The 15,110-nt window shown below is 39.2% G+C and overlaps 1 protein-coding gene across 5 annotated transcripts in view; it reads right to left on the bottom strand.

Moving 5' to 3' along the window:
• Positions 1–441: 441 nt before the first annotated feature.
• Positions 442–15,110, bottom strand: part of col12a1a (collagen, type XII, alpha 1a) — a 73,906-nt gene continuing 59,237 nt past the window's right edge. For 3 of the 5 annotated variants that reach the window (XM_026285308.1, XM_026285311.1, XM_026285312.1), the window contains 12 exons: positions 14,816–14,869; positions 14,537–14,632; positions 13,571–13,624; positions 12,992–13,045; positions 12,711–12,764; positions 12,136–12,207; positions 11,918–11,953; positions 11,661–11,727; positions 11,375–11,557; positions 10,986–11,063; positions 3,239–3,409; positions 442–1,211 (listed from right to left, as the gene is read on the bottom strand). In XM_026285308.1, the coding sequence (XP_026141093.1) occupies positions 1,069–1,211; positions 3,239–3,409; positions 10,986–11,063; positions 11,375–11,557; positions 11,661–11,727; positions 11,918–11,953; positions 12,136–12,207; positions 12,711–12,764; positions 12,992–13,045; positions 13,571–13,624; positions 14,537–14,632; positions 14,816–14,869 (1,062 nt within the window). In that variant the 3' untranslated portion in view covers positions 442–1,068. Of the gene's footprint in view, positions 2,120–3,238; positions 3,410–10,985; positions 11,064–11,374; positions 11,558–11,660; positions 11,728–11,917; positions 11,954–12,135; positions 12,208–12,710; positions 12,765–12,991; positions 13,046–13,570; positions 13,625–14,536; positions 14,633–14,815; positions 14,870–15,110 lie in introns of all 5 variants that reach the window. The other 2 variants (XM_026285310.1, XM_026285309.1) reach the window with 2 other exon arrangements.

Here is a 15,110-nt window from a genome sequence, read left to right as displayed (position 1 = left end):
TGATCGTCTGGCATTTTCAAGAACATCTGATCGTCTCCACATTTTTGTTTACTTTGGAATTAAAAGTTCCACCACTGTATAGAGGTCACTGTAAGTGGTAACATGCAGCTGGTACCTTGAAGAGCTTTTGTACCTGATTTAACCCATAAAGAATAGCTTTGGCAATATTTAGGTAGTTCTATTTTATTTTATTTTTTTCTGACCTTGGGCATAAATATTGATCATTTTTGTGAATCATAACATGTTATGGTTCATTTGACTATGATTATGTCCATGGCTATGGATTTTTCATAAATAGAAATGAACTGGATTATTAAAAGATAGACTTTTGACGTTTGAGGGCATTTCTCAGAATTTAATTCGGATTCAATTCACAATTCTGCATCCCAAATTTAGGAGCTACAATGCAGTGTACTAATGATTGAACAAATGACACAGTAATTAAACATTTTCAGTAGTTTTATTGAAAAATGCCTCTTCTGATTCAGAAATAAATAAGAACATAAGGCTGTGGAATTCACAATGTGCAATTCAGACATGAAAAAAATTATTCTATGTCAATAGACTTGCAACAAATTCCAACTGCATTTCAACTGATATCATTGGAAAAAAACAACTATATTCTGATTGTAAACGTCCTTACTAAATATACAACACAGGCATGCAATTCTTCTTTTGGTGTGAGTTGGTATACAACAGATAAATATTCGGTTTAGGATAACAAAACAAAAGCCAGGTCTAAGAATTAAGGTAACCGTTTGCCATTTTCCTAAAGAGAGAAAGAATGACGACAACAACACATTGCACTGAAGCAAGCACGTTTACACACAAATGTGCAAGGAATCAGTTTGTAGTGTTATAGGACATGGTACTGAACAGGAGTTTGTTACAAATACAAAGTGCAGTTATGTTACAAGCAAAGACACACTGTGAAACCGTCGGCAAGCACACAGGTTTCTTACGAGAAAATGAGAGCCTCTCCACTCGACTGTGCTAAATGTGCATGTGAACAAGGCTTGATTTGGACTTAAATGCAGTTTTTGACAGTACTGAAGATACTCTTTCACCCTATGATTCTATTCTTTTAGCTTCCTTTCTTGATAGCGATCTTTTTCCACGCTGGTTTCGTAAACCTGGTGTCTGGATATCTTCCGACGGCTGGGCTGGAATGGGCACTACGTAGGTGTCAGGTTCTGGCTGGTAGGGGCCTGCTTGGAAATATTATTTGGCCAGCTGAGCATGTGCTTTTGTGTTCCAGCATGTCATTTCAACTCTTCATTCATACATAGTGTTAATAATATATATATATATTTATACAAAAAGTAATACAAAAAGTCCTATACTAATCAAAAACTAAACCCATATGGCGGTTGTCCACAACCTTGTGTTCGATTTTCCCCCCTTAAACTATAACTAATCTAACATACTTGTATAAAAAGAATGCATTTGTGAGAACTTGCTGTGAGGGTTCATATAAGTATAGAAATCACAATATCAAACAATGAAAGATAACCGTAGCACTCTGCAAATATACCTAAAACTTCATGGTTACATATGCTAATGGCACACACTGCATTTTTAACCTGAGCGTTGCCTACATATATCATCAAAGATGAAAAACCACAAAAGAAAATGAAACATCAGCAAGAAGCAAGTTATCAGGAGCAAGCTTGATCACTGCTGTTAACCTGTTAACTTTAGCCCACTGTGTCACCGATTAACATTTACAAGGCACAATTAGTTTATTTACAGTCATCTCACCCTCATAAAGAGCTACCACTGTTGAACACTGTTAACATAAATGCTCATTGTTAGTAGTTTCACATGCGTTCTCAGCAAAACGAAGCTCTTTCTTGCTGCTCTAGATGCAAACGGGCCACGGGTATATAACCATCACTGGCTCCAGTATGATATAGTAGCGCACAGCTGGTGTTAGTGGCAGTCCAGTCCTTTCTTTGGTTTGATTGGGTTTTGTTTTTGTTTTTTTTAAGAGTTGGCCAGCAAATATTCAGCAATCATATCCATGGTGGTTATCCTTATTAGCTCGGAGCGAGTGCTAATCTCGCTGACGCGGGATGTGCAAGGGATCAGGCAGTCTAGATAGCAAACTATGCAAAACCTGAAATGGGTTAAAGATTGTGTTAGTTCATCCCAGTGGCAAAACCACTACCGTCAAAAGTGTAAAACAAAACTATAAACATGCAATTATTCATCGATTAGCTGTATTGTTAAGCAAAGAGACAGAAATCATATGATTAGCCGCTTACTCAAGAGCTCTGTTCCAAACCCCGCTGAGCTGCCTAGCTAGACAGCATTATGCTGCTTTTACTAAATGACCTTGATTTATCAAGTTCTCACTTCAACACATCAAAGCATTTTTAGGTTAACTGATCTAATTTTGTGTCTTTTTGTCATCTGTGATATTGTTCGTAGAACCTGATTTTACCAAGTGAGACATGATCCTGGGACAACATCTTTGCTGTCCCTGGAACAACATTGTGATTAACCAATCAGATTTGAAGAACCAGTTTATAGATTTTGTGAAGTTTATGCTTAAAATCACTGCTTGGTGCTTGTACATCAGTGTCATTCATCTATCATTTCCTCTGATTTTAGGGATTACTCATGGTTAAGGTTAGGTTTAGGTGTAGGGATATGGTCAAGAATACATTTTTGGAGTAAAATGTTGTTCCAGGGTCAACAAATTATGTTGACCTAGGAACACATCTAACTCAGCAAAATCAGGACGTGCGTGATATTGTATTACATTATATATCAATGGTGTTATGTCTATTTGTAACAAAGAATTTCTGTTCACATTAAAGTTTTCAGATTTGTTTAGTAAGACAATACATTTCCTTTGAATTCTATAAGTGAGAACAAAGCTTTATGCTATTCTATGTGAAATTAGACATTGAGTACCATGATATAGCCAAAATGGCATGATCATAGCAGCTCTGCGAATATTTGACTGTGAGATTGGTAGCTGAATCAGGCTTCTCGAATCTAAGCATCGATTTGTGGACTATCCGGGGTCACACCTAGTAATTTTCACTGTATTACCCAATTTTTGTGTTCTTAGCTTAGCAACATGTTAACATCAAATTCCATTGGAATCAATTGTTTTCAAATTATTTGAGGGTTCCGTTTCCTTTAGAAGCTCAACACAACTCAACAAGACAGCTCACTAGGTTTTGAGACAGAGTTCAAGTCAATCACTCAACCGTACTCTGCTTACCTGGGTAACCCTGTCCATTGTAAGGGATACCTGCACACTGAGAGGAGTCACAATATCCTGGAGGTCCAGGTGGTCCTCTGACTCCGGGTCCACCCTGCCGCCCTGGTGGGCCTCGGGGCCCCGCTGAGCCTGAGGGACCAGGGGGTCCTACCTGAGACTGCCCCGGTGGTCCTGGAAAGACAGGAGGTGTAAGAAAGTGTACTTTACTTTTGCTTTTGGTTTACACTTGATGCAGATGGGGAAATTTAGTTTGAGCTCTGTAATTTAAATACTTTGACTGCTTAATTAAAAGGGAGAAGGGGTAAATCTGCCTCCCCAACCTTTTTCTGTCTAGACGGTATAAACCAAACTGGAATGCTGTCTGACTCTCGCTCTCGTGCACTCTGAAGTCAGCACATGTGTTGCCAATAAAGCCTCCGCAGAAAACACAAGTCAAACTGCAAACAGTGAGTAACCACAAACTTCCTACTACTGTACGTATACGATCACTGTGTATTTCATTTACAAAGGGGTCTTGGCATTGCTTGCACCAGGGAGATGTTTCCACTTCTTAATAGTTTTCTAGCTCCTGGAAATGCATGGTTTTACATTAGCTGAGTGAATAGTAATAGAATGCATCCCCTGGAAAAAGTGCAAAATTGTGATTGTTGAACTGAGTGTTGTTGTAGTTACCATGAAGACAATACTTTATTCAGACCCTTTATGTTGCACTGGGATGAATTAATCAGGAGAGATTGCGCTCAGAACGTGAAACATGTCTGTACAAATTCTCTCCAATAATAACTGGATTACTTGGGGCCTTGTGATTAGGGCTCAGCATGGAAACTACCACTTTGGCCAGCTTTGCTTCTTATGATAATGGAAGTGCCTTGTTTACTGAAAACAGAATTGTTTCCAGGTTTTCATGTATCAGGATGAATGGGTGCAGATAATTACTGTTATAACTTCTGTGACAACTTTTGCATTGGTCCCAAACAGGCAAGGGGTTTACATATTTATGAATATTCAGAAATAGGTCACACTTCATTTTAAGGTTCAATTCTCTCTATCAACAAACCATTAACTACAACTTGTGACACAATAAACTACTAATTTGCTGCTTATAAGTTAGTATGGTATTTGTTAAGTTTAGTTATTGAGTAGGATTTAGGATGTAGAATATGGTCATGTAGATCATGGGCCTTATTTTAACAATCTAAGCACATGGTCCAAAGCTTACGGTGCAGGTGCAATCAGGGCGTGTCCGAATCCCGTTTTGCTAGTGTAACGATGGGTATAAATGGGTCCGAATCCACTTTTTTCTAGTGTAACGACGGGTATAAATGGGTCCGAATCCACTTTTGCTAGTGTAACGATGGGTATAAATGGGTCCGAATCCACTTTTTTCTAGTGTAACGACGGGTATAAATGGGTCCGAATCCACTTTTGCTAGTGTAACAACAGGTATAAATGGGTCAGAATCCACTATTGCTAGTGTAACGACGGGTATAAATGGGTCCGATTCCAATTTTGCTAGTGTAACGACAGGTATAAATGGGTCCGCAACCACTTTTGCTAGTGTAACGACGGGAATAAATGGGTCCGCATCCACTTTTGCTAGTGTAACGACGGATCCACTTTTGCTAGTGTAACGACGGGTATAAATGGGTCCGAGTCCACTTTTGCTAGTGTAACGACGGGTATAAATGGGTCTGAAACCACTTTTGCTAGTGTAACGGTTGATCCACTTTTGCTAGTGTAACGACAGGTATAAATGGGTCCGAATCCACTTTTGCTAGTGTAACGACGGGTATAAATGGGTCCGAATCCTCTTTTGCTAGTGTAACGACAGGTATAAATGGGTCCAAACCCACTTTTGCTAGTGTAACGACGGGTATAAATGGGTCCGAATCCACTTTTGCTAGTGTAACGACGGGTATAAATGGGTCCGAACCCACTTTTGCTAGTGTAACGACGGGTATAAATTGGTCCGAAACCACTTTTGCTAGTGTAACGAAGGGTATAAATGGGTCCAAACCCACTTTTGCTAGTGTAACGACGGGTATAAATGTGTCCGAACTCACTTTTGCTAGTGTAACGACGGGTATAATTGGGTCCGAATCCACTTTTGCTAGTTTAACGACGGGTATAAATGGGTCCGAATCCACTTTTGCTAGTGCAACGACGGGTATAAATGGGTCCGAACCCACTTTTGCTAGTGTAACGACGGGTATAAATGGGTCCGAAACCACTTTTGCTAGTGTAACGACGGGTATAAATGGGTCCGAACCCACTTTTGCTAGTGTAACGACGGGTATAAATGGGTCCGAACTCACTTTTGCTAGTGTAACGACGGGTATAATTGGGTCCGAATCCACTTTTGCTAGTGTAACGACGGGTATAAATGGGTCCAAATCCACTTTTGCTAGTGTAACGATGGGTATAAATGGGTCCGAATCCACTTTTGCTAGTGTAACGATGGGTATAAATGGGTCAGAGTCCACTTTTGCAAGTGTAACGATGGGTATAAATGGGTCCGAGTCCACTTTTGCTAGTGTAACGACGGGTATAAATGGGTCAGAGTCCACTTTTGCTAGTGTAACGACGGGTATAAATGGGTCCGAATCCACTTTTGCTAGTGTAACGACGGGTATAAATGGATCCGAATCCACTTTTGCTAGTGTAACGACAGGTATAAATGGGTCCGCAACCACTTTTGCTAGTGTAACGACGGGTATAAATGGGTCCGAATCCACTTTTGCTAGTGTAACGACGGATCCACTTTTGCTAGTGTAACGACGGGTATAAATGGGTCCGAATCCACTTTTACTAGTGTAATGACGGGTATAAACGGGTCTGTAACCACTTTTGCTAGTGTAACGGTTGATCCACTTTTGCTAGTGTAACGACAGGTATAAATGGGTCCGAATCCACTTTTGCTAGTGTAACGACGGGTATAAATGGGTCCGAATCCTCTTTTGCTAGTGTAACGACGGGTATAAATGGGTCCGAATCCACTTTTGCTAGTGTAACGACGGGTATAAATGGGTCCGAACCCACTTTTGCTAGTGTAACGACGGGTATAAATTGGTCCGAAACCACTTTTGCTAGTGTAACGACGGGTATAAATGGGTCCAAACCCACTTTTGCTAGTGTAACGACGGGTATAAATGTGTCCGAACTCACTTTTGCTAGTGTAACGACGGGTATAATTGGGTCCGAATCCACTTTTGCTAGTTTAACGACGGGTATAAATGGGTCCGAATCCACTTTTGCTAGTGCAACGACGGGTATAAATGGGTCCGAACCCACTTTTGCTAGTGCAACGACGGGTATAAATGGGTCCGAACTCACTTTTGCTAGTGTAACGACGGGTATAAATGGGTCCGAATCCACTTTTGCTAGTGTAACGACGGGTATAATTGGGTCCGAATCCACTTTTGCTAGTGTAACGACGGGTATAAATGGGTCCGAATCCACTTTTGCTAGTGTAACGACGGGTATAAATGGGTCCGAATCCACTTTTGCTAGTGTAACGACGGGTATAAATGGGTCCGAAACCACTTTTGCTAGTGTAACGACGGGTATAAATGGGTCCGAAACCACTTTTGCTAGTGTAACGACGGGTATAAATGGGTCCGGACCCACTTTTGCTAGTGTAACGACGGGTATAAATGGGTCCGAACTCACTTTTGCTAGTGTAACGACGGGTATAATTGGGTCCGAATCCACTTTTGCTAGTGTAACGACGGGTATAAATGGGTCCGAACCCACTTTTGCTAGTGGAACGACGGGTATAAATGGGTCCGAACTCACTTTTGCTAGTGTAACGACGGGTATAATTGGGTCCGAATCCACTTTTGCTAGTGTAACGACGGGTATAAATGGGTCCGAACCCACTTTTGCTAGTGTAACGACGGGTATAAATGGGTCCGAACTCACTTTTGCTAGTGTAACGACGGGTATAAATGGGTCCGAACTCACTTTTGCTAGTGTAACGACGGGTATAAATGGGTCCGAACCCACTTTTGCTAGTGTAACGACGGGTATAAATGGGTCCGAACCCACTTTTGCTAGTGTAACGACGGGTATAAATGGGTCCGAACCCACTTTTGCTAGTGTAACGACGGGTATAAATGGGTCCGAACCCACTTTTGCTAGTGTAACGACGGGTATAAATGGGTCCGAACTCACTTTTGCTAGTGTAACGACGGGTATAATTGGGTCCGAATCCACTTTTGCTAGTGTAACGACGGGTATAAATGGGTCCGAATCCACTTTTGCTAGTGTAACGACGGGTATAAATGGGTCCGAATCCACTTTTGCTAGTGTAACGACGGGTATAAATGGGTCCGAAACCACTTTTGCTAGTGTAACGACGGGTATAAATGGGTCCGAACCCACTTTTGCTAGTGTAACGACGGGTATAAATGGGTCCGAACTCACTTTTGCTAGTGTAACGACGGGTATAATTGGGTCCGAACCCACTTCTGCTAGTGTAACGACGGGAATAAATGGGTCGAATCCACTTTTGCTAGTGTAACGACGGGTATAAATGGGTCCGAATCCACTTTTGCTAGTGTAACGACGGGTATAAATGGGTCCGAACCCACTTTTGCTAGTGTAACGACGGGTATAAATGGGTCTGAAACCACTTTTGCTAGTGTAACGACGGGTATAAATGGGTCCGAACTCACTTTTGCTAGTGTAACGACGGGTAGTGTAACGACCCGTCCGAATAAATAAATGGGTCCGAACTCACTTTTGCTAGTGTAACGACGGGTATAATTGGGTCCGAACCCACTTTTGCTAGTGTAACGACGGGTATAAATGGGTCCGAACTCACTTTTGCTAGTGTAACGACGGGTATAAATGGGTCCGAACTCACTTTTGCTAGTGTAACGACGGGTATAAATGGGTCCGAACCCACTTTTGCTAGTGTAACGACGGGTATAAATGGGTCCGAACTCACTTTTGCTAGTGTAACGACGGGTATAATTGGGTCCGAATCCACTTTTGCAAGTGTAACGACGGGTATAAATGGGTCCGAACCCACTTTTGCTAGTGTAACGACGGGTATAAATGGGTCCGAAACAACTTTTGCTAGTGTAACGACGGGTATAAATGGGTCCGAATCCACTTTTGCTAGTGTAACGACGGGTATAAATGGGTCCGAAACCACTTTTGCTAGTGTAACGACGGGTATAAATGGGTCCGAAACCACTTTTGCTAGTTTAACGATGGTTAAACTAGGTACCCTAATTCTGATATACGCGATGACTATACATTATGACATGTAGGCCAGCAATGCGCCTGAACATACCTCATTTTCACACCCAAGAGCGCACAAATGGATTTGCTATTTAAACAACGTGGCGCAGGATGGGAATATGAGAACTGCGTCGGGCTGAAACTAACTAGATGTATGATAGGGCCCTATGTGCATTATAAGCATTAATAATAGGCATACTAATAAGCAACTAGTTAGTAGTGAGAATTGGTCCCTATATTAAAGTGTTACCCAGAAATATTATCATGAGTGACTAGAACTAGAAAACTAGAAAAAACAAGCTAAACAATAAACTTGAACTGAATAAATTGTATAAATCATGAGCATCACAACATTGACACTGTCATTGAACCGAATTGTATCAACATTGAACTAAATTAAACCGAACAATGAGACTATGAAATTCAAGTTCAAGAAATTCATAATTATTGAGTTGTGTTAACATTTGCAACATTTTTATAGTGAGTGAAGCTGCTTTGTATAAAGCGCTATATGACTAAATGTGACTTGACTTGAACAGCAACAAATTGCAGGAGAAAGATGTGGCACGATAACACAGAGGAACCTAGGAATTGTAACCATAAAAGAATGTGCCTGCTTCTGATTTCATTTATCTGTCCTGTTAAAGACTCTTTTTTGGTAATTCTGAACAAGCATAAATGACCAATGTTTAGACAACAAGTCTTACTGAATCAACCACCCACAGATGTCTCGAGATCATGAGATCATTTGAGATCATTTCAAATTTGAACTGAACAGTAAGATAATTTTGACAGTTGATTAAGGTACAGCCAGCAGGAAATAAGAGTGCTGATTGCCCTGAGAGTGGATCTGCTGCGTGTAATGCAGTTTTCCATCCACGTCATCTGAAGAACACAGATGTTCCACTTATAATGGAATGTATTCTGTCATGAACATACTTCTATTTTCTTTATATTTTTCTTGGGGATTTTTTTTTTTATTATTATTATTTGGAATTCTAAAATATATTTCTTAAGAATATATTTATTTGTTTTGTATTTTTTCTTCTAATTAAGAAATTCTTCAAATTCTTGATTTTCTTTTCTTAAAAATCATAACTTATTGAAGTAAAGATAGCCGCCTATATTTTGATATTAACTGCTGCAATTAAGCATTACAACATAATGCTAGCTACATATAATACATTTTACTTTTAAAAAGGTTTTGAATGATTTCTCTGAAGTGATGCTAGTGATTGATGATGTAGAAAATGGTCATGTATTTACAAGACGTGACTATTAGCTGAATTCAGAATTAAATAACATCTACAAAATTAGTCAAATGGGTACCTTGCATTTTTATTTAATTTTAGAATAACATAATTTTCTGCACCGTAATTGTGTGCACACAAAATGGCAGAGTGCAAATTAATTAAAAACAGCTATTTCTAATACCCAGGCACCTTAAAAAAATAAAACGCAAGTGCTAAAATCCCATCAAACCAGACGAGATGAAAACATTGTGCACAGTTAGTAAGATTATCAAGGTAATTTAAGATGAGACAGCCTTTAAGGTGTTTTTCATTGAATTGATCAGTGAGTCTCTTAAAATCAGATATTGCTTAAAATTGTCATTTTGTTTTCAGAATAAAAATTTACATAAATACTTCAGAACTTCCAATGATTATTTTTGAGAATTGAACTTTCTTACAAACTTACAATCTTATGAAACTTCGCTAACACTTTACTTTGGGGACCAATTCTCACTATTAACTGTTTGCTTATGTGGAAGGCATATTACTAGCATATTGGCTGTTTATTAGTACTTATGAAGCACATATTAATGCTAAAACCCCTACCCCATACCTACACTTAACAACCTTACTATTAATAGTTAGTTAATAGTGAGAATTGAACCCCAAACTAAAGTGTGACCGAAAACTTCAGATTTTTATAAATCCAGCCCCTGGATCTCGATCCTTTGGAATTCTTTGGAAAGGCTAAAAACATACATAAACAGCACAAGAGAGGAAAACACCCTAAATATATTTATATCTGAAAAAGGATTTGTCTGAATATTACTCTCATATCACTCTTAAGGTTCCTTTAATCCCAACTGTCACAACATGATTTGATGAGAAGTTAGCACACGCTGGAGCTAACCTATCTAAACAATCCAAGGGGAAAAGCTGTTCGTGATCATTCGGAAAAACTAATGGCAGCAGTTGTGTAACAGGCCATTCATGTCTTAATGATTCATCATTTTGCGCTAATGTCCATCTATCATGCCTAAATAGTCCCAGAATGAGAAACATTGTGATATGGAATAACAACTTAGAAATCACAGTTGCTAAATAAATGTTAACGCTAATTAGAATTGGTTCCATTAATCAGGAGGTTTTGGATAGACTGTAACTGGAAGCCTTGAAAAGGCAAGTCTGTGTACAAACTCTAGCTATAATCAGCAGTGAAATGGACCGGTTAGGCTGAGGTGGCGTTAGGTTGCATGAAGACATACCAGGAGGTCCAGGTAATCCTCTCTGTCCTTGAGTGCCAATGCCTGGGTTTCCTCTATCACCCTTCTCTCCGGGCGGTCCTAGGATGTTAACGGTAAATGCATTAAAAAAGCAAACCATATGTGTCTGATTGCCAGTAATGCCAAACACTCAGTATATACATGAGGATGATTTTGGGGGGAAATGGAATCTATTACAATCATGTGCATCAAACATTTGTTTCAGTTTTTGAGGCAAATCTTAGGTAGAAAAAATAAAAATAAACCTATAAATACACAAATAAATTCAAGGTGTTTGAGCCCACCCTCACATCTCTATGACTATGACACATAAAGATGCCTTATCTTGCCATCTTTAACAAGACTTCTTCCTATGTGAGGTAACTGCATACCTCTTTCTCCTGGAGACCCAGGCGATCCTGGATTTCCTGGGAACCCGTTGGGTCCGGGCTGACCTGGCTCTCCATGGGGTCCCTGGTTGCCAGGCGGGCCTGGAGGTCCAGAAGGACCGGGACTATTACTCCTGTAGTTACTGGGGATCTGGTTCAGCATCATGTCGATTCTGCTCATTTGTCCTACAAGCAAATGAAACATTTTCTATTTTAACATGAACAAAACTTGATGCAGCAGTGGCTGAAATGGTCTGCTATTTCCTGTTATTATTCTGAAGTGCCTTACTGCTGACTAGTTGTTCGCAGACTTGTCTTGCTACAGAGCGCATCATATTCTGTGACGCAGTATCTCCCTGGAAAACAGAAAACATAATATTCTAGATTGTTCTTTCTCATGCAAAATGATTTTTCAGCAGCAATGTTCTGGTTCGTAATGGTTACTAGTTCATTGCAAGGTAGATGCTAAGTTATTGTAAGTGTTTGCTAGGTTATTCTGGGTGTTCAATGCAAACTGTATGAAAATTGTATGAAAGCGACACATACCCTTCCACCCTTCTCTCCTTTCATGCCAACAGATCCCTGTGATTGACCAATGAGAAATGATGAGTCAAAAATCACTCAAATCACCTCTAGCTAGTGACCATAGGTTTGATTAGGCTGAATGGCACATATATTTATTTGCTATTGAAATTTGTACATGTATTAATTTCTATAAATGTCTTCCGAAGCTATGATATTTAAAATGAGTCGAATTTACATACCGGAGAGCCAGTGTCTCCAGGTTTTCCTGGTTTTCCTGTCATTCCTGGCATTCCAGGTGATCCTGGTGGTCCCTTTAAATATTCATCTCATTAAGCATCACTCATATAAAATACTGACAAAGAGCCTGAACTCACAAAATCAGGCTCATTTACAATAATTAACACAGAAAACCAGAAGCAAGGTAACCTTGAAATAAAAAGCAGTTGCTTTAATATCACTGAAATACTATTTTAGTTTTTATTCATTGTTTGAATTCATTTTTACATTTATATTTTCTCAATAAATATATAACATGCACATTTAAATTCTTACTGGGTAATAACTTAGAATATCAATTGCAGTGGCTCCTGGTGATGCTGTTATAGTTTAATTACACAAATGAGTACTGGACAATATTAACAAAGTACATTCAGTTACTGTGCAGTTAATGTTTGGGTTTGTTTGTTTGCTTGTGTTTGCTTGGACATTATTATGGAATAACAGGAAATGGGATGCATGTGCTGTACTGCCAATACTTTAGCTGACATGACAGTCTTACACTCATCAGATACTCAAAAGCTTGCACATTACATACCATTGCTCCCGACGGACCTCTTGGTCCAGACGGGCCTTCATTTCCAGGTGGACCCTGAACAAAAACATATGCCATCATGAACTGAACAAGATGCCCAACTAATAGCATTAGCAAAGATTCGTTCAATATGGAGAAAGTTTAAAGACACCCTTGAGAGGGGCCCAACACAACCCACTGAACTGGTATAACAACACAGAAAATACAATTAAGATAGCAAAAGCTAAAACTGGAAACATGCACTTTTAAACCAGTTCAAGGTGCACTTAAGAAACATATCTTACCCTTGCTCCAGAAGGTCCAACAGGGCCAACTGGACCTGGAGCACCAATCGAGCCCTTGGAAGAAAGGAAAAATCCTTAATGTCATTGGTCACAACGGTGGTTGTTTCAAAATATGGGGTTTTGTATCAAACAACCATTTAGCTGTTCGTGGATTAAACATTAGCACTTTTAAACATAGTCAGGATATGACTAAACTAAACCTTTCCATGGAAGAGAAGGAAGGTTGTACTAAACTATATGAATACATTCAAATAAACTTCTTGCAAAGTAAAAGGGCCTCCATCCTGTACAGCAATAAGTACAGGCATTTGTGTTTCTGACTGTGTATTTCTTTTGGAAGTCAGAAATAAAATGACGTTATGATGAAGGTGTTAGCAATCATTCTGCTAAAAAGCTGTGTGGTTTAAGAGGATGTGAGTTGTGTTTGATGATTGTTTTTTAAGCATGAATGTAATCATAAAGCCATTTATCTCATAAACATATTAAATCTTCTAAATCCCACACTGCAGAAACCTTCCAGAATCCATTACAACACAATTTAAAAGTGCTTAAAAACAGCTCAAACCAAAAAGCACTTACCCGCTGTCCAGGTGAACCTGGGTCACCGGGGTCTCCCTTAGGTCCAGGCCGCCCCTGAAAACGGAAGAAAAGAAGCAAACTTTTACACCGATTCCTCTGTTACATGACATTTAATGGAATTTACATCTCAGCTGTATGTGCACGAGGGGTGAGGGGGCGACTGAGCACTGGCTCCATTAAACAAATGGGCCTGAAGCTTTTAGTCATAAATTACACCCGCGCTATACAGTACTGTAGCCAGACAGGTCCAGGAGTTTAATGTCCCAGGAAAGTGAAATAGAAGACACTTTCCATGAATAGAGTAGAAACCGGTGTCCCATAACTTGTTTAAAAGCAAAAAAAAAAAAGAGAAATATAAAATAACATAAAAATAGTAACATATGGCTAGTTTTAAAAACATGAAATCCCTCCCCTGTGCCCTTTGGGTGTGTTAATTTGACATTCAAATCAGTAAATAAAATACCAGCATATTTGTAGAAACCTGTGGATTTTTACATTTTAAAAAATCATATAATATTTATTATGACGGAATACTTAATATTTATAGGATGGAATACATTTTTTATTTATTTTTTACGAGAAGCATTTCCTGTTTTTCAAAATATTGTTATTTTAGTATCGTTTACATACTAATATAGCATTTATTCATATTTGCTTGAATTAGCTTTTATTTTAATATTTTTATTGTAATAATTTTGGTATGCTTTCTATGATACATGGTTTTCATTTTTAGAATTTTAGCACATAAACGTTCTTTTAATTTCAAATTTTCAATCATGTTTTAAAATTGTGAGTTTAACCTTATATTTGTATTTTATTCTATTTCAGCTCAATTCCAGTTAACTAAAACCATTTTTGATGGTTCATGTTTATTTCAGTATTTTGGGCTTAAGAAAGGCCTCAATAATGACTAATTATATTATATGTTGAAAAATGGCAATGGACATAGTTTTGTGCTTTACTTACTGGTTCACCAGGAATAGACAGTCCATTAGGGCCCTGTGGGCCTGGTGGTCCCATTTGTCCTGGTTGGCCCTGCTCCCCTCGCGGTCCCATTGAACCCTGCAATAGCAATGAATGGGTTTAAGTCCTGGTAAATTATTCAGTTTCAGCACTCTAGAAAGAAGCGCTGAGAGATAAGGTTTCTCGATGAAGGAACCTGTTCAACATCTACTTCTCTATCTGACCATTTGGCATTCATCAGCAGGTCATTTATAAACTAGAGACGGAGGAAGATAAGCTTACCGTGGGGCCAGACTCTCCCCTCTCACCTCGTGGGCCTTTTGTACCAGGGCTGCCCTGGAAACACAAGGAACATAGAAAAGAATTTTAGAGGATTCATTATTTTATAAGACAAACTGTCAAATGGCTCTAAAGAGATTGGTGTTTCCAAGTTCACATGTCCCAGATAGTCTTGACTTCTGCTTTCTGACCTTTAAGCACATTCTCCCTTAAGTCCATGAGTAAGTCACTAGTCATTAGCTCATGCTGTGCTGATAACCATCGCTAATCACAGATGTTCGATCCATACATAATGTTG

The sequence above is a fragment of the Carassius auratus genome, chromosome 17, assembly GCF_003368295.1.
Source record: "Carassius auratus strain Wakin chromosome 17, ASM336829v1, whole genome shotgun sequence".
In the NCBI taxonomy this organism is placed as follows: Eukaryota; Metazoa; Chordata; class Actinopteri; order Cypriniformes; family Cyprinidae; genus Carassius; species Carassius auratus.
The sequence above is the reverse complement of the archived record's forward strand: the minus strand, read 5'-3'. Positions and strand labels throughout refer to the sequence as shown.